Below are 18,072 nucleotides of genomic sequence, written 5' to 3'. Positions count from 1 at the left end.
AGAAAGTATTTGATTCAGAAAGTCTAAGCACTTAGTTAGGGCCTGTTTGGTAAGAGAATTTAAACATAGTTTTTGTTTTGGAAACCATAAAATGGTGGGTCCTGCACTTGAATATATTGTTTGGCTGATATTCTCTAAATTTAAAACTGTATCTTTTTTTTTTTTATTCAAACCAGAATTTTGAAAATAGCTGAGAGAGTGTTTTCAAAATACAAAAAACATTTTTAATGGAATAGTTGTAAATAAAATAAAAACAGTTGTACATTACACTAGCCAAGGCATATGAGAGTGCTGACATGGTTGGATCTAGACCCTACACGTGGACTAGCTGTGAGGAAAGGAAGGGACACGTAGGCTGAAGAAGAGGATCTTTGGCTTGTACCAACGGTGTGGCCACCATAGGAAAGAGTGAGATTTGCACTTAACTTGGACACGTAGCACTTGCACAAAAGGAAGATAGTGACCCCTTATGGTAGATGCTATAGAACACCCCTTATTGGCTGATTTTGTGGTAGATCACTATTGAGGACACATGCATCACTCTTAGCCTCCTTGATGTCCTTTTCCTTGTCTATGGCTTGCTCCCCACGAAGTAGCAAAGCCACCCTCCATTCCACTACCCTGACATTGGCGTGTTTTCTCTCTACTCCAACCATAGTATAGTAAAATAGTTGTATTAGGGTTTGAAATGGGCGAATAAAGGTTTGACACTTGTCTTAATATACCTCACAACATTCCTCGTACTATAAGAGGGAAATGTTGCTAGCAATTAGGGCAAGAACCAAAGAGAGACAAAGAGAAAGAGGCAAAAAGTTTGGGTAGAAAAGTGAGGTAGAGAAAAAGGCTTTCTTTGGGAATAACATCACCATTGTACAAAGACCTAGATTTTCACATAATAGAGAGCTCTAAAGAGTGAGGGGCATTCTTCCCCTCATTCACCTGTGGTTTTTCATCCCTTACAAAAGGTTTTATACGTATCTTCCCATGCCTTTTTTACGTTCCATGTTATGCTTTTCATCTCTCAACATTATAGTGTTAAAGTTTTTATTTTCATTGTTCTTAAGCTTTTTTACTAAAATGTACAATTAGACTTCTCAATCACCCTCTTTCATCATTTTGATAATCTAACTTGCAGGACAATAGTAGACCCCACAAATTTTTCCAAACTCATCTATCTCTTAAATTAAGGAGATTATCATTATCACAAAAAAAGAAAAAAAGAAAAGAAAAGCATGCCTAAATTCTAAATAGCTAGGACATAAACTAAAAAAAGAAAGGTTTAGAAATCTTACATGCATACACCAGCATTCCTAAGTACTCAAAGCAAGAAAGCCTCTCTAAAGCGAGATTCGTGAATAGGAAGTTGGTAGCCTGAGATCAGGACTATTTCTTTGCCCAAACGTTCCCCCACTTACCCCATAGTTCTTGCAAATGCTGAGCTATGAGCTCATATTTATAGAAAAATGTGGGATCATCTTGATGTTGCGTAGTTGTTTCCTTTCTTTGGTTTCACAAAAGTTCCCACTTTTTCCCATTTATTCTACTTATGGCAACCTATCTTTAGGTCTTTGGTAAGAGGGTTTCCCGATATTTGATTCAAATAATTCCAATGTTTTGGAAAGATTGTGTGCTCTACTTTCAAATTTGTCTAGCCTTATGTCATTTGGATCGTTAGTGAGAAAGTTATGCATCTCAAAATTTGGCTAGTTGGAAAGGTTTGCTTGTAATTTAAGAAAATCCGTATTTCCGCAGGTGATTACCACAAATTTAGACCTCTGGTGAGCAAACCAGGAGTACCATGTCATAGAGAAAGTCATCTACTTCAAGATATTTTAGTTTTTTGAATCCACATTTCATAGTATGGAGCAAATATGAGTGTGAACATCGCTCCAAAATCACCCATTTTGCCCAAAATCTAAGTGGCAAAATATGCTAAAAGTTTTTTGGCCATTTTTGCATTGTTTTTGTGATATTGCACTAGTTCATGGTCTGATTTTAGTCCAATGTCAAAAAGTATTAAAGTGAATTGGTTTAAGAGTTTGGGCTTATCAATTGTTGAAAATGTGATATTGTGATAATTTTATTAAATAAGCAATAAAATACATGTACAATCTAGGCAAATTTGTTGGATAGTAGACTAGATGTAATCACCAAATGCAATCCAACCCAAGTGACTTCATATCCCAATAGTGCATACCGGTTAGGGACCTAAGCATTGAAACAAGAGAAGTTTTAGATCCGGCCAAATCTGAATCAAATCTAGACCAAGACTCCTTCTAGTACGGTTGTTCATCAGTGTAGTTGGCTGTTAGAGAGATTTTCTCAGCACACCAATCTCAGCAACTTGGTTGTTCATTACTTGTAGCATGTTGGGGAAGAGGAGGGGGGGAGGGGGGAACATATTTACATAGATCGACAGTGGGGATGTTTATTTGAGTGGTGGTTGTTGGATGTCTTAGCCACTATTTTCAGTTAGTTCGGCTCAATTGAGTTGTTGCTTAAGGTCTAGTTTGGGAGGAGGGAATGGAATGGAATGGAAAGGAATGAAAAGAACAATTTTAGAATATTCTTCCCTTCCCTTGTTTGGGAGTTTTAATGGAGGGAATGAAAAGCCCATTTCCTTGTTTGGGAGTATAGAATGGGTAGGAGGAAACACTCATTCCTCTCTATACCCTTAAAATCTCAAATTTTTATTCCCCTCAAAATTGGGAGGAATGGGAGGAAATAGAATTAGATTTAATGATTTTTTTACTAAAACTCCCAAAATACCCCTATATATTTAATCCTTTAGTTTAAAATATGGGTCTAATAGTAATATTGTCATAAAATAATTCCATTTCATTCCTTCCATGTTGCTCCCAAATAAGATTATTTACATTTCAATCAAGGTTACTTAATTTCATTATTTTCCATTCCTTTCCTTTACTTAAATACATTCCATTCCATTCTATTCCTTTCTATTCTATTCTATTCGATTCCTTTATAAACTCCCAAACGGAGCCTAAAGCTTTGAAGTTTGAATAGCCCTAATAGTTGTTCATTTTTTCCCTCCTTAGATCCATCCATCATCAATACTTGTGTTTTTTTTTAAATCGTTATTATTATTATTATTATTATTTATTATTCTTCTTTTCCAGTCTAATAACCTAGAAAATCTCATATGTATGCTCTTAGTCAATGTCTCTTAAGTAGTGTTCTTGTGCCCAAGTATAAAATCTTCCAAATTTTTTTTTACAAATATCAAATTTAGCTATAGATTTCTTTATTTATTATTATTTTTTTAAATATTTGTTTCTCTGTTTTAACCATGAAAGTGATGAGATGAATATCGATCGCATAATGGAATCAACCTCAAGTGAGTGAAGATACGCTTACCAAACCAAGGATAAACAATATGAAATCAACCTAACCTCATGTGGTTAATAAATAATTATCTCTTAAAAATATATTTCATTAAAAAAAAAAGGGATTGCTACTGCCTACTTGGGACTTTAGACAACAGACAACAGACAACAGGTGTCCCCTCATGGTACCGTACAAGGATAAAATTGCACATTTCTAGTTTGTTTCTGTAGACTGTAGTCTGTAGTCTGTAGCCATATAAAAGCAAAACCCAAATCTCCCTCCACGGCTCCACCCGCTCAAAAATGTCCCCGACCCGCCACAACAACAATCTCCCAAACCCGAACTCATGGACCATCAGCACAGACCTGGACGGGATGGACCTGGACCCATCAGACTTCGGGTCCTCCATACCCCTCAAGAAGGTCCCAAACGGCGACGTTTTCGAGGCATCACGAGCCGGAGACGTGGACCGCCTCAAGTACTTGTTGGAGTCCGGCGTGAACGTCAACGCTCGGGACCAGTGGGACTCGGTGGCGCTCTACTACGCTTGCTTGGCGGGTCACCTCGACGCCGCGAGGATGTTGCTTGAGAGTGGTGCCATTTGTTCAGAGCACACTTTTGATGGCGATAGGTGTCACTATGCAGCGCTGAATTTGAAGGTTAGGAAGCTTTTGAAGGCATTTGAAGCTAGGCCACCGCCTCTGGGTCCATTGCAGGCTGCTTTGAGAGACACTTTCTTGGCTTGTGCTGGCAACAGGGAATACTCCGACCATCCTGATTATGGTATGTTTTGTTAATTGGTGATGTGGGTTTTCTTGTTTTAGGAGATGGGGGTGATGGGTTTGTTTCAATTTTTATGGACATTGTTGTTTGTGACTTCTCGTTTTTTTCTGAAATATACTAGGTTTACTGAGTGTTTTTTTTTTTTTTTTTTTTTTCATATGAATGTGGGTTAGTTTCAATTTCGGGAATGTTGCTTTTTGTAAATTTTGTGGCTCAATGTTGAATTTTTTACTCAATTGGGACTTGTGAGGTGGGTAATGGGTTGGTTCAATTTTATGAACATTGTTGTCTGTGAGTTCTGGTTGGCTGAAATATGCTTGGTTTACCGATGGGTTTCGTTAAATAGGATCCTGGGTTAGTTTAAATTTTAGGAATGTTACTGTTTGTCAATTTTGTAGCTCAATGTTGAATTTATTGAATTGGTGATGTGGGTTGACCGGTTTCTCTCAATTTGGTTGTTTTTTTTTTTTAAATAAAAAAAATTATGTATCTATGGTACATGTATTATTATTGTTAATATTATTTTATAAAAAGCTGAAATGTTACATTTCCTGAATTATTCATATGAAATCTACAAGTGGTGTAAGGATTATGAGTTAGATACAGTTTGTGGGTACATATCCTGGGTTGTTGTACATTGTTTAACTGTGGTGTTAGTGGCTAAAATTTACGTGAGTAGAGGTAGTAGCAGAAAGTAATTTCATTTTTGATTGATTGAGTAAATGGGGGAATAAAGGATGATTATGAAGAATGTTGTCTCGTTTGATTTTTTGGAATGAAATTATTTTGTGGGTGAATGGTTCATATGGGTATTTTGGTGTATTTGAGTGTGGGACTGATGCATGACGGAGCTGGTTCTAGTTTTTGGGGGCAAACTCATTGGGGAAGATCTTGTGAGATTACGATGGCTACTCTTAAGGAAGAGTGGAGATAATTTTGGAAAATTAAATTTGTCGGGTGTTGTTTGTGTTGTACGTGTTGATTTTGAACAAGTACATGACATTACAAATTTGGAAGTTTGGATGAATAAGAAAAAGATTGGTTGATTGATTTATTGATATTTTGCTGTAAAATTGGGTAACATAAGGCAAAATAATTCTATTTTAATGTGTTAAAAGTAAATTTATTGATTTAGTTGCTTCATCAGCGTTGACGGCTTGACGCCTGCCAGCTCAATGGCGTTACATATTTTTTCTTCCAAGAATAATATGCATATTAATTCAACATTCAACATGTGATATGGTTGGCTAGGTGTGTCATCCAATGGGGGATCCAGTCCCTACCACTTCCCACCAGATGTGGTATTTGTTGTGCAAGGTAGTCCTATTGAAGCTCACAGAGTTATATTAAGTGCTCGGTCACCATTTTTTAAGAGGAAGTTTGAAACTGATTGGAAAGATCGCAAGGAAGTAAGATTTGCAAGGGAAAAGTTATCTTATACTGCTCTTTACAGCCTTATCCACTTCTTTTATTCCGATAGACTAGAGATTGCAGTAGATGACATGGAGGATCTTGTGAGAATATGCAAAGTATGCAAATGTGACTCATTACAAAGGATTCTTGAGAAAGAATTGATTCACCAGAAATTTGCGGAATACAAAGCACTAAGAGATGTAGATAATTCTCAGAAACGGTTCATTTTACAGGGCTTGTCCCTTCCTGAAGAAGATCGACTTCCTGCAGCATTGCATCAAATCCTACAAATTTCCCTTGCCAATTCTACCAGGGAACACAACCAAGACAACAACGTTGAGGAATTATCATATAATGTTGGTGCAATGCAGATCAATGACATTGTTGATGATCTTGCAGATGTTTGTGTAAGAGTTGATAAAAATATTTTTCGTTGCCATCAAGTGGTTTTAGCATCAAGGTCAGAATACTTTAGAGCAAGATTGTCTCGAATGAAGGATTTTTATGAAGGAAAAGATGCATTACCTATTGATGCACTTCCATTTCTTGACGAACATGATTTGAGGACAGAAGCATTTGAGAAGATGATTGAGTATATGTAAGTCAATTCTCATTACTATAGAATACTGAGATTAGGTCAGAACATTCAGAGGAAATTATGCAGCAAAGATTTTGTTGTTACAATAACCCAAGGTTCATTCCCTAGTCAGAATGTTTCTTGCACTTTTGTTGTCCATTTTTTGTGTGATCAATTACTTAATATAAGCAAAGAAGACTGCAAGTAAACCATTGATAATGATTGAGACCATTTAACATGATTGCATGTGATCACCATTTCAGTACCAGCTTTAGCTGTCATGTGTTTTATTTTAATCCTTTGGTTGATTCAGGTACACTGATGGCTTGAAGGATATAGACCCGGATCAGGTATAAAATGGATCAATCAAAACTACTTTTAGCAAAAGTATTTTCTTTTGCTGGTTATAATACTCTTGTTAATTGAGCAGGCAGAGGAAATGTTTGATGCTGCTTCTAGATACTTGTTATTTCCTCTTAAGCGAGCTGTAGCTGATGTACTATTGCCACACTTGGAAATGGCCTCACCTGCAGAATTGTGCCATTGGTTGATATTATCGGACATGTATGTGTTTAGTTATCTCTTAATCTCTTTTCTCTTCCTAATATATCTTGATCAGTAGCGATATTGGGGACTTGGAAAGGGAGTACATAACAAAATCATTATATTCTTACCTAGTGCCACATATCTTGCCCATTACACAGCTGTATAACAGTTTGTGAGCTCTTGGATGAGGCACTTGCTAAGTGAACTGTTCCGTCTTTCCTTCCTGACAAGTTAATAGCTGCTTTGTTAATCTACTCTGTATTAATTGTTAACTACTATCATTACACTTATTAGCATTAGACCTTTAGAGGTTCAGCTTTTCATCTGAAACTGTAGGAGACTCTTCTAATTCTGACATTAGCAACAAGCAGTTTTTCGGCCTTCACATTGAATTCGTAACTTCCAGTTAGAATCCTTATTAGGCTACCCAATAAAGACCCATATTAAGTATCCGGGAGTGTGTAAAACCTCTTTCAACTGTTCTTAATATAAATATCATTATCATTTATACATTTTGAACTGCACAACATGATCTGGAGGAACAAGAAAGAATAAGATAAAAATTCTCTCTTATTTTGACATTTTTTGACAAGAAACTTTAAAGATCCCCACAGGTAATTTGCTGAATATGTTTTCTTTTACAGTGCTTCTGATCCTACCTTGATGTACTTATAGTGGATATAATCATATTTTTGCTCCCCACCTATTTGGTAGTTAACTTTGTTAATCTGGAGTAAATTCATAGGAAGGAAGCCAGATAATATGACAATAAGCTGGAACCCTTTCAAATTATAGCTGCATAGATGGTTAGAAATGAAATTAAGTCATTAATGGGTAAATCGTTTTATACCTTATCAGCCTTGAACTTAATTGTGGTTTTAATAATGTTGAGTGATTTGCATGTTTAGGTATGGTGTTTTCAAGATACGGGAGTACTGTCTAGACACAATAGCCTGTAATTTTGAGACTTTTGCTGATACACTAGAATTCCGAGCAATGCTGTTGACACTCCCACCACCATCTGGGGATTCCTCACTTCGCACCACTGCTCCAAGTGCTCCAGGAGCTGTAGTCAATACAGACCAAGCAAATCTTCTTGATGATTTACGAGAGAAGTGGCTTGAAGCTGAAGCTGCTGAGCTTGACAAGAGAGATGAGAGTGCTTTACTCTTTGACAAGCGCCTTGAGATGCTTGTGCTGGTTGCTGAACGAGAAAAATCTGATGGAGCTCCTGCTGATGACATTCATGATGGTTGCAAATCACCTGTATCCCCTCCTACCTCTTTCCCCATGCCAAGCAAACAAGAAGAGAGAGTGTAGGTTTATAGACATTTTTTTAAATGATATATAAATAAAACATTTTTTTGGTTGTAGTGGACAATAAATTGAAATGACTCAAGAGTACTTTAGTTGGGTTTTTTTTGTAACTTTAGTTACTCGAGCATCCATGAATTTTACTTCTTAGGTTTATTATTAATTTTGAAATTATGGTGTAATTGGTTACAGTTAATGATCTAATGAAATACTTGTTGGATGGAATAATACTTGTTAATCTGAGCCGTTTTATCTGACGTCTTTGTGTTAGATAAAGAGAGAACAAATCTCAATTCTCATTGATTTCCCCTGTTTGGTTCTGAATCATGGTGGTAAAATGTATTTCGAGCAAAAAAGAAAGATTCATGGCAATTTATAGGCATTTGCTCACAATGATATTAATGGCTGGTGGGCATTTGTTATGTCCCTCTTTGAATCTTTAGACCAAAACCAACCCCCATTCTTCCCCATGCATGCTGGTCAGATGAGGTTAAGGGGCCAAGAGTAAGAGAGACGTTGCCTTCTTGCACTATTGATATCTTTGAATTGTATGGCCTTGGCATAATTAAGAATGATCTTCTATATAATATGATTTTGCTTTCCTATAAAGCAAAAGAGATCTGTATGTGTATGATGTTTCAATTGGGAGATAGAGGTGCCCAGAGCACAACGCTTCTAGTAGAAAACAAAATATGTGAAACTAGCGTCGGAGTGCTCTCCGCTCTCCGTACTCCATTTCTTTCCTAAAAATAGTAGATAGGCTATTTTACACTTAGTTTACAAATTTTTTTTTAAAAGTAGGAGATTTTTATTATTTAGATTAGTAGGTTGAGGCTCTGATACTAAAGAAAAACACAGAATATCTGAGGGAGAATATATGGAAGAAGACTTATTATTGCATTCCTTGCTTTCTTACAAAAGAATTACAACTATATATAAAAAGATTGAAAAGAAAGATGACAAACTAGAAAGAATCACCTAGCACATGCATAATTATCTAAATATCGTGAAAGTTAGAAATAAAAGAAAACTAAGGATGTTTAGATGTCCTGAAAATATACATAATATTTTTATATTTTTTGTGTAGTATGGGCTAGTGACATGAGTTGCCCCTTTAGTGTTTGTTAGCCTATATACTATAGATTTGTAATATTTAAAGTAATATTTAATGTAAACTACGAAATGAATCAATTTCAAATAGAGAATTATTTTCCATTGCTTCCACTCTCCTAATAAGTTAATTCAATTAGGTGTTCATGGCACTTTACCCGTATGATTATAAATTCTCAATACTCCTCAAATTCTTGTAATATAATGGATAATAATCAAAACTGCATGGGCACATGTTTGTTCTGTTGACAGCAATTGTGTATAATGCCAGTGTCAATGCATTTGGGAGTCCTGAATCTAAAACAATTTACATCCTATGGTAATCCAAGCTAGTATCAAACACGAGAATTAAATTGAAAAATGTGATAATACAACCAACACTAGGAAGAATGAACAAATAATGCATTATGATTATGACCCACTTACATTATTCCCCAGTATTAATGTAATTTCAATAAAATGAATACGCCTAACAAAAGAAATCTTTAGTTAAAAGAAAAATTTACAGGACCCTTTTAATTTTTTTTCCCCTGTGGTCTAGACGCACACGCTCTCTCTTTAAATAAGGAGCAACAAATCATATCCTAACTGCAGCCAAATTTTACTCTTTCCTATTCTCTTGTAAAAGTAAAAGTAACGAACAAAGAAAAGAAAGGGAAAAACATTGTTCATTCTCTATCAGGACTGTCCTAGTCCTTTCCTTCAACCTTATCAGGGGATTCCTCATTTTCGACCTCTGGGGCAGTATCTGAAGGGGTGGTATCTGAAGCAGCATCATTTATGGCCAAATTATAGACCTCACCATCCAAAGGTGTTTCGCTTTCGCCATCCACCGAAGCTGCAGGGGATGCATCAGGAATGTTACTGTCTTCAGCAGGGGACGACTCTGACTCCTCTGCTGGTTGCTGCAAGCTCCAGTACATGATGCTTGCTGTCAAAATAAGGATCATCTTCTGGTTTACCTGTTGTTATGGAACACATGGCATAAGAATAAAAAATTAGTTAAGATTCATGTATTTTATACATTTGTAAATGTCAATTGCAGTTGCAGCATAGCTGAACCCAGTTCACTTGTTAGCCAGAAAGAAGTCAACTTAATCATCTTTTCTTTTCTTTTCCTAACATGTGAGTCAACTCAATAACATCTGCTCGTGGACTTCTTCACCCTTCATTCAAAAGTAATAATTACAAAACTTCATACAAACCATTGATTTTTTTATTTTATTTTATAAATACCGTACTTTATTGAAAAGGGAAAAACACTGTATACAGGGAGTATCAGTATACCAGAGACCTTCATACAAACCATCAATTAAGAAACATAACATTGTGCAATGGCTGCAGGTTTGTTTCCCAGAGCCTATTTCCGGCTTATTTGACTTTTTATAGCTCATGTACAACTTTTTAAAGCTTTGCTTTGCCAGATTATTTTTTAAGCCCAATAAGCCAGAAAAAACAAACTCTCCCAAATGCGCACAAACTTTTGGACTGAATAGATCTAAATAGGTGCAGAGCAACTAGTTTGATTAGCACCTCAGTGTAAAATTCACTACTAAAGGAAAGACTACAAAATAATACAATTGGAATATGCTCTCTCTATCTCCCTATAAGTTGAATGAGTATACAGGCTCAGAAGCATAATCTCCACAAAATGGACTACTGAAATAGAAACTCCAAATGTTTCATTACACCATGGTGTTATATGTGAGAAGGTTTTTTTTTTTTTTTTTTTTTTTTGAGAAATATACACATCCAACATTATTAGAAGAATCTTACCTCTATAATTTCCTCAGGTAACAAGAAAATGGAGCAACCCAGCTTTCGTGCAACACTGATTATATATGTTGCATTCAACTTCTTATCTTCCTCTGCAATATTAGAAACAGTTAAGTGAGAAACTTTCCCATTGTTTCATGCGTATCTATTCTTCTCGTTTTATGTAGTAAGCCAAAAAGGTGCAAGCTTGGCAAATTCCACATTGTTTTGTGCACTTGAACCATAAGAAAACTGACATACCTGTTTCTCCCTTTGTAACAACGCTCCAATTAACCACCCTTGGCTCTACAGCACTAAGAAGCTCCAGGAAGAAAATTCCATTTGAAAGGTTTTTATCCTAAAAAGGCAAGTTAATTTAGGCACAAATATCATCAATCATAGGTTAGAATCAGATTGTAAAACAAGGTCATTGATTACTTGATTACCCTGAAGCTTTCCATTTGGGAGGTTCTACCTGCCTTCTTCACTTTGTTGTTTGCCCAGTTTAGAATATCAGTGTCTGTTATCTCTTTACCCTTTTTACCTTGGGAGTGTGATCTCAAGTTTTTTAAGAGTTGGAGCATGGTGAACCTCATGAGTTGCCATAAAAATGCTGCAGGTGGGACAGGAGGCAGGGTGTTAAGTGGTTTCTAACAGTATAGCATGCTCTACCAATTAAACTTTCTTGAGTAGAAAGTGTCATTGAAAGTGGAAAAGAACCAAAGTACTGTAAAGATTAATTGAAAGGTTAGACAGTCAGAGAGTTCCCAAATACCAATGAACCCAATCAAACAAAAGGCCTGATCCTGTGGTATGAGCACCTAATAGCCTTGATAGCCTCTTCTCTGGCCCAATTTGTGCATTTTAATGTTCTTCTATTATAAAGGCAACTATCACACAGGCAAGATTTACTATATTTTTCCAACCTTTGAACAGCCTGATCAATATGTACAAGTGTTCCACTTCAAAGATTTGGGTTCATTAAATCTAAATTAGGAAAAGATTTTCATACCTATAAGCCTGGCAACTAAGAAATATAATTAGTAAGGATTACACACAATTGTGTCATATGTCCATTTATTACACGTTGAACCTTTCTTACAGTTCAGTTTCCATTATTCATATTAAAGAATATGTAAACAAAAGGACCTGTCTAAAGATTTTCTTAAGTTGGCCACAAGAATAACTTAATGGGAAAAAACAGACTATTTATTTCTCTTTTTAATTGAGAAGTCTACACATGCATCTAGAGGATCTTGAATTCATGACCTCACCCACCCCCTGCTCTTACAAAGGAAGGAGGTTCTATTTGGAAATTAAGCTCATTGGCAAAATACAGAGGTTATTTTGCTCAATTCCCATGAACAGTAACCTTAGAAAGAAAGAAGAAGAGAAAATAAAGAGAAGAGAGAAGGAGAAAGAAACAACAAAGGCCAATGTGCCTATTGCTCAAAACACTCAATTTTATTAATCAACTCATTCTATTCTCTTTGAATACAATGAGCACAATATATATAAAGACTACTAATAAAACCTAATAAATACTAACTTGGACCCAAAGTACTAATAAAACCTAATAAATATTTAAAACCCTAGAAGATTCTAAACTCAACTAAATTACCAAAATACCCTAAATTCACAGGAATTGCAGAGATTACAGATTTGCCCCTCAATATAAAACTGACCATATCTAATAAAATAAAAACCCAAATTAAAAACTGTTTTAACCCTAAAAGACTCATACTTAGACCATTAAAAGGGCACGTCTTTCACTTCAGTTGGACTTCACACGAGGACCCAATAAAATAATTCTTGAATAGGCGAATTTGCAAAGTAATAGCATATTAATCTTCCATGACTCCATCAAGCATAGACATGAGGCATATGGATAGATTGAATGGAGCAGTAGTAATAAACAAGATAATAGAAGTTAAGGGGTTTTGAAACTTGCCTAGTATGAGCTTTTTATTTCCTTGCACGATATCATTTCCAGCTACATTCACAAGGGAGAAGTTTAATTGCTTCCCAATCTTTACAACTTGGTTGCAATTCTCAACTTTTCTAAATGGCATCTTTATAGGAGGCTTTGATGCCTGCTTCCAGTTAACTGATTCTGGTGAAACTTTGTCAAGAACTTCTAAAAGAACCCATCTGCAAGCAAAATGAATTCATCTTCCATCAAGATTCATATGAGCTTGACACTACTGGGGAAAAACAAAAAACTTTACCCATTTCTGATATCCTCGAAAACATTATTAACATATGTAGCAATTCCAAGACTGTTAATCCACAATCGGAAGCATCTCTCCTCACGAGAAGTTTGTGCATCATCTGTCATCATCTCAGCAAAGGACATCTTTTTGGTGTCAACTGTCAAGCCATTCCTGCAGAGAAGCCATCAACATATATTCAAACAACCACAGAGTTAGGCATGCACACAAAATAATTACAATTTTATATTGCTGTACCATCAGAAATTACCACGAAGACAATTGAGCTGCACAAAAAGGAACCCTTTTTTTGTAGGTAATAAAAACTTTATTGAGAAAAAAAGAAAAAAACATCATGTTCACGATGGTGAATAGATTGTACTTGAGACAATTACAAACAAATCAAAGAGAACAATTTACAGAGTGTAGAAAATAAAAAATGGAAATACATTGCGTAAAACCCCAAATACAAGACCACTCAAACAAAGTCCCAAGACACCCAACTATCAAACACTTCAAAAGATCAATAGGTCTCTCAATAAAATTACTGTGCCATTTAAGGGACTACAAATACAAGCACCAGTGAATGAAGGGGATGAAGTGGCTGTACAGGTTAAATTTACTATGACACAAAAACTTGTGAAATTCAGAACAGCCATCGTGCTAATTCCTCTACAACAGAGAGAGACTTCACAATCAGTTTGTCTCTTCTCTTCATCTTTTGGTCCAAGCCTACATGGCTGATTGTTGTAAATAGCAAATATGTATACACAAAACTAGGTGCATATTTCTAGACCAAATCTAACAGAAGCTCTACATAGAAACCAACTAAGCCTAATAACAAAATTAATAAATTCCTAGTAATTTGTTATTGTTGTTATTAATATCAACATCATCATATTTATTCTGAAAGGTCATAAAATTGACTTAGAATGAACATATTTAACCGATAAATAATGGCATCATATTTCCAAAGGGGACATAAGGGATCTTAGAAACCTCATGTGTCTCCCACAACTTATGCAAAACTAGGACACATTTTGAACCTGCAACAAATCTTTATAGAAAAGCAAAAGATAAAAATCAATCACATAAATGTAGAAAAGAGACAGGTCTACTACAATAACTAGCAGGTTAAAATAATGAATTGGCCATATCATATAAATCAGAAGACAGAATAAGGGGGAGAAACTTAGAATCAGTCTATACTTATCAAAAAACTTAGAATCAGTTCATAAGAGGTCAAGAGTTCAATAACCAAAAAATAACCCAAAAAAAGAAGTCATGGTTTCAGATTACGAAAGAGGAGAGGTGGGGAGAGAGGGAGGGGGAGATGACTAGCTTATATGCAAACCTAAAAAGGAATAAACTTAAGATGTCATTCCTCACCTATGCTGGAATATTTGTGCAACAAATGCAAGATTAAGATTTGGTGAACCCTCAACGATGTCCTTAGGAGTGAGGTATCTTTTGCAATCCAATTTCTCTGCATGTGCAAGAACCATGTTTGCTCTTTCTGTAGGATCTTTTGTATCCAAAGCAGCGGGACCTGAGTGTTCAGGTGCAAGAGTATTGAGAAGGAATGCATATGCCTCTCCATCCTACAAATGAACGAGGTTAAGACAACATTGTACACAGCACATCCAAAACATGAGATATAAATATGTCTCAATCTACTATTTTCTATAATCATTAAGTATGAGTCTAATTCTAGCCATGTGGTGGCTCAAATACGATGCATGATTACAAATACAAATCTTTTCCTCAAAGCTAACATCTTACTATTTCCTAGAACAATGACAGGACATTAGGAATGCGATGACAAATCTTATTTTCTTTTGTCAGTCAGTATGATATAACCATATTTTCACAATTTATTCACCATTGTCCAGAACCTGTAAAATCTCAGCTGGAAACTCTATACACATGAGATAGTCAAACCGAGAATAATTGTTCTTATCCCTAAGCCATGCCAACTTAAAAATAAATTCTCTGCTATTAGAGTCAAGTATAAAGTGTTCAGTGATTCATCAACAAGAGAGCATTCTCTTACCTTCACATCAGAAGAGAAGTTTGTAACTTGTTTTTCATAGCCAGCTTTCTTCAGATGGAAATTCATCCATTTCAGTAAAACCTTTTCAGGTGGTAAGCCCAGAAGCTCCTCCACATCCTGCAGATTTTTTATAGGATTACATTAGCATAATAATATGTAACCACTGTTTCTAGGTTCTAGCATATATAGAGAAGTGCAAAAAGTATAATCCTTGCATATTTTCAAAACATAGCTAACGTAGAACAAAAAGAAAAAAAAATGACCTTGCTGTCATCCACCAATTCCACAAGTTGAGGAGTTTTCTTCAGATTGAGATCAGCTAGTAGTTGAATCTAAAGTTGCCATCATATGAAAACACAACCGAATCAATGGTGTAAACACTGATAACCTAACTCAAGTCGCTTAGGTTGAAATTAGATCACCACCTTTATCATGATGCCTAAGTCCTTAAGAGATTATATGCAATGCATAAAGGAACAAGTTCGAGTTGCATACCTTGATTATTTGAGAAATCAAGCCAAGCAACAGATGTGGCTACAAAACCAACATAAAGGGGGGAAAAAGAGAAAATAAAAATCTTGAGAAAATTTAAAACACAAAGAAAAATAAGACAAGAAGATTCCACTTGGTAGCTGGTAGTAGCTGAACTTACTCTTCCTTCAATCAAGTCCTGTGTGCCAATATTAACCACTGTGCAACCAATAGCCTTTGCAGAATTGAGGCAGAGGGTATGATTTTCATTCCTCTCCCATGGATTAAGGACCTTCTTAGTGTTGATAGCTCGCTCATCTATGGTCCCAGGAACAGCTACATTAATAAGCTTACTACATGAAGCAATTAAAAGCGTCAACAAACACGAGCACCATCAACAAGCATGAAAAAATCTTTATAAATTAACTATGAGGATCTGGCACATCTACCAGAGAAGAACTCCATCCTTTGCAAGATCAAATAAAGCATTTGTAGATGGATCAAGAGGAAGATACTTCTTCAAAAATGGATCTTCTGCCAAGTAACTGTTAATGTGGGCAACATAGGAAGCCTTCTCAGATTCATTAATTGAGTGGTGGACAGTTGTTGTGGTGGCCTTGAGAAATGAAGAGGAATTCTTTGAACCGGGTGATTTTGCTGTTGCTCGGGATTGCAAATTTATATGTGCCTGCCAATTAATAAATTTCCACAACTTGCTCAGTTCAATCCATTTCATATGAACTCTGTGTGTGTGTGTGTGTGTGTGTGAGAGAGAGAGAGAGAGAGAGAGAGAGAGAGAGAGACAGATGCATGAAAACTATTAAAAAATAGAGGCTATACAATCCAGCAAGGCTTGTGCATTCACAATATGCTAATAAAACCATAATTCATTCTCCAACGATCAATGCCATTACAATTGTGTGAATAAATGAGCAAAAAGCATGAAAACCTTGTACTTCAAAAACTCACCCGAAGGAAGGATTCAAAATCAATTTCTTCATCCATATCCTTATAAGACGCCTCCAATATAGCCCTAATCTCATCCTCTTTAAACATTTCAGTGAAAGCCTTCAACTTCACAAAAATGCTTGGTAAATCTCCCACCGTGACGCGGCCAGATTGAGTCCTTACAGAAACATACTAAAACGAATGCAACCCAGTTAATATCACCCCAAAATTGACAATCAATCATAAACTATTACAAAACAAAACAAATTTATATAATTCAATATCATCCAAATTGCGCATATTTGGAGAACAAATAAATGCTTACTTTGGATTTCAGGGTGCGAAGCTCGACTTGGGTGAATTGGCTCTGAAGCCATGGATCAGAAACAAGAACACCCACAAAACTAGACATTTTGACCTTTGTTTGCGCAAATTCCCCAACACCAAGAACGCTAAACTTCAACAAGATTTACATAGTCACATAATACATATATACCATATCAGAAGCACAAAAAGGTGGCATAAAATTCAGATCCATACATGTAAAAATAAATAAAAACCCAAATAAGAAATCATAGTATACATCTAAGTCTAACTTAACGTGCATGAATTACTAATTGAGCGGTTTTAGACTGATCCAATAATGAAATCCAACAAGGGGCATAAGAGAAGCAATCATTTCAATGAAAATGAATCAAAATTAAACCAAACTAAGAAATGAATCAATACCCATGCAGCAAAATGACGATTTGAACCTCTGAACCAATAGACACAAAGAAAAAGAATCCAAATTGAATAAATATGATAAGAACCCACGAAGCAAAATGGGCATTAAGAGTGAGAAATGAGGAAGTACCTTATGGAGTCTGAGAAAGTAGTCCTAAAAATGAAATCTTTCTGATTTTCTCATTCTTTTTATCCAGAGAGAGAGAGTATGAGTTTTTGTTTTTGTTTTTGATATGTATGGAAGAAATGGAACAGGGGGTTATGGGGTATGAGAGAGAAGCGTGTGGCCTATAGGACCGGCGAGGACCCAGGAGAAGCAAACAGAGAGAGAGAGGGGCCAAAGTTTGAAGAAATAATATTGTACTCATGCAACTTAGTTTATAAGCACAAGCGCTTATGAGATGCGTTATGAGGTGCGGAAGAAGAACCGGATTCAAGTCTAAAAAAAAAAACTTTATACATATGGGATTAGATTGGTCTAAAATAAAATTTTTATCTTGTATAAAAATATACCACATTATTTGCCTATCATTTATTTCACAATTTACTAAAAGTGAGGACCATATAATTTTCCCAAAGTTTGTGCCTTTAGTTTACAACATAATAAACCTTTCTTGTTTCTCAAAATAAATAAATATACCTTTCTTTTGTCTCCCTGCATAATTGAATACATACATTGCCTTGTCTATATTAAACTCCCCGACCCTTCATTCAGGTATCTTTGTTGGAGAGTGATTGTTTCATTCACATGACAACTGTGAAGGCTGAATCCTCTATTGGTGTTTTTTTTCCTGTAGAAAAAAAAAAAAAAAAAAAAAAAA

At 35.6% G+C, this 18,072-nt stretch overlaps 2 protein-coding genes across 4 annotated transcripts; one reads left to right on the top strand and one right to left on the bottom strand.

Moving 5' to 3' along the window:
- Window positions 1-3,589: 3,589 nt before the first annotated feature.
- Window positions 3,590-8,208, top strand: LOC142638358 (BTB/POZ domain-containing protein At2g04740). The gene is made up of 5 exons (XM_075812381.1): window positions 3,590-4,128; window positions 5,380-6,139; window positions 6,432-6,468; window positions 6,549-6,682; window positions 7,573-8,208. Exons 1-5 carry the CDS (start codon window positions 3,648-3,650, stop codon window positions 7,982-7,984), a joined length of 1,824 nt encoding a protein of 607 aa, XP_075668496.1. The 5' UTR covers window positions 3,590-3,647; the 3' UTR covers window positions 7,985-8,208.
- Window positions 8,209-9,478: 1,270 nt separating this feature from the next.
- LOC142640882 (fimbrin-5) lies at window positions 9,479-17,605 on the bottom strand. 3 transcript variants are annotated; one of them, XR_012845276.1, is made up of 15 exons: window positions 17,382-17,521; window positions 16,851-16,977; window positions 16,547-16,717; window positions 16,027-16,265; window positions 15,759-15,930; window positions 15,602-15,640; window positions 15,370-15,438; window positions 15,107-15,223; window positions 14,443-14,654; window positions 13,072-13,227; window positions 12,795-12,994; window positions 11,282-11,456; window positions 11,105-11,201; window positions 10,865-10,956; window positions 9,479-10,050 (listed from the first exon to the last, which is right to left on the bottom strand). XR_012845276.1 is itself a non-coding variant. In XM_075815195.1 (15 exons), exons 2-15 carry the CDS (start codon window positions 16,935-16,937, stop codon window positions 9,778-9,780), a joined length of 2,091 nt encoding a protein of 696 aa, XP_075671310.1. In that variant the 5' UTR covers window positions 16,938-16,977; window positions 17,382-17,605; the 3' UTR covers window positions 9,479-9,777. The 3 variants fall into 3 exon arrangements, 2 of the variants coding, with proteins under 2 accessions (XP_075671310.1, XP_075671311.1); XM_075815195.1 differs by having other exon boundaries at window positions 11,290-11,456; window positions 17,382-17,605; XM_075815196.1 differs by having other exon boundaries at window positions 11,290-11,456; window positions 16,851-16,982; window positions 17,382-17,592.
- Between the last annotated feature and the right edge of the window lie 467 nt (window positions 17,606-18,072).

Source organism: Castanea sativa, chromosome 6 (genome assembly GCF_040712315.1).
Source record: "Castanea sativa cultivar Marrone di Chiusa Pesio chromosome 6, ASM4071231v1".
In the NCBI taxonomy this organism is placed as follows: domain Eukaryota; kingdom Viridiplantae; phylum Streptophyta; class Magnoliopsida; order Fagales; family Fagaceae; genus Castanea; species Castanea sativa.
The sequence above is the reverse complement of the archived record's forward strand: the minus strand, read 5'-3'. Positions and strand labels throughout refer to the sequence as shown.

Excerpts from the sequence above, each read along its gene's own strand:
- LOC142638358 (XM_075812381.1), top strand. The coding sequence starts at position 3,648 with ATGTCCCCGACCCGCCACAACAACAATCTCCCAAACCCGAACTCATGG. Across the intron at positions 4,129-5,379 it reads CTCCGACCATCCTGATTATG|GTGTGTCATCCAATGGGGGA; the intron begins GTATGTTTTGTT and ends ATGGTTGGCTAG. Across the intron at positions 6,683-7,572 it reads TGGTTGATATTATCGGACAT|GTATGGTGTTTTCAAGATAC; the intron begins GTATGTGTTTAG and ends TTGCATGTTTAG.
- LOC142640882 (XM_075815195.1), bottom strand. The coding sequence starts at position 16,937 with ATGTCTAGTTTTGTGGGTGTTCTTGTTTCTGATCCATGGCTTCAGAGC. Across the intron at positions 16,266-16,546 it reads ATTTTGAATCCTTCCTTCGG|GCACATATAAATTTGCAATC; the intron begins GTGAGTTTTTGA and ends ATTAATTGGCAG. Across the intron at positions 12,995-13,071 it reads TTCGAGGATATCAGAAATGG|ATGGGTTCTTTTAGAAGTTC; the intron begins GTAAAGTTTTTT and ends TTTTGCTTGCAG.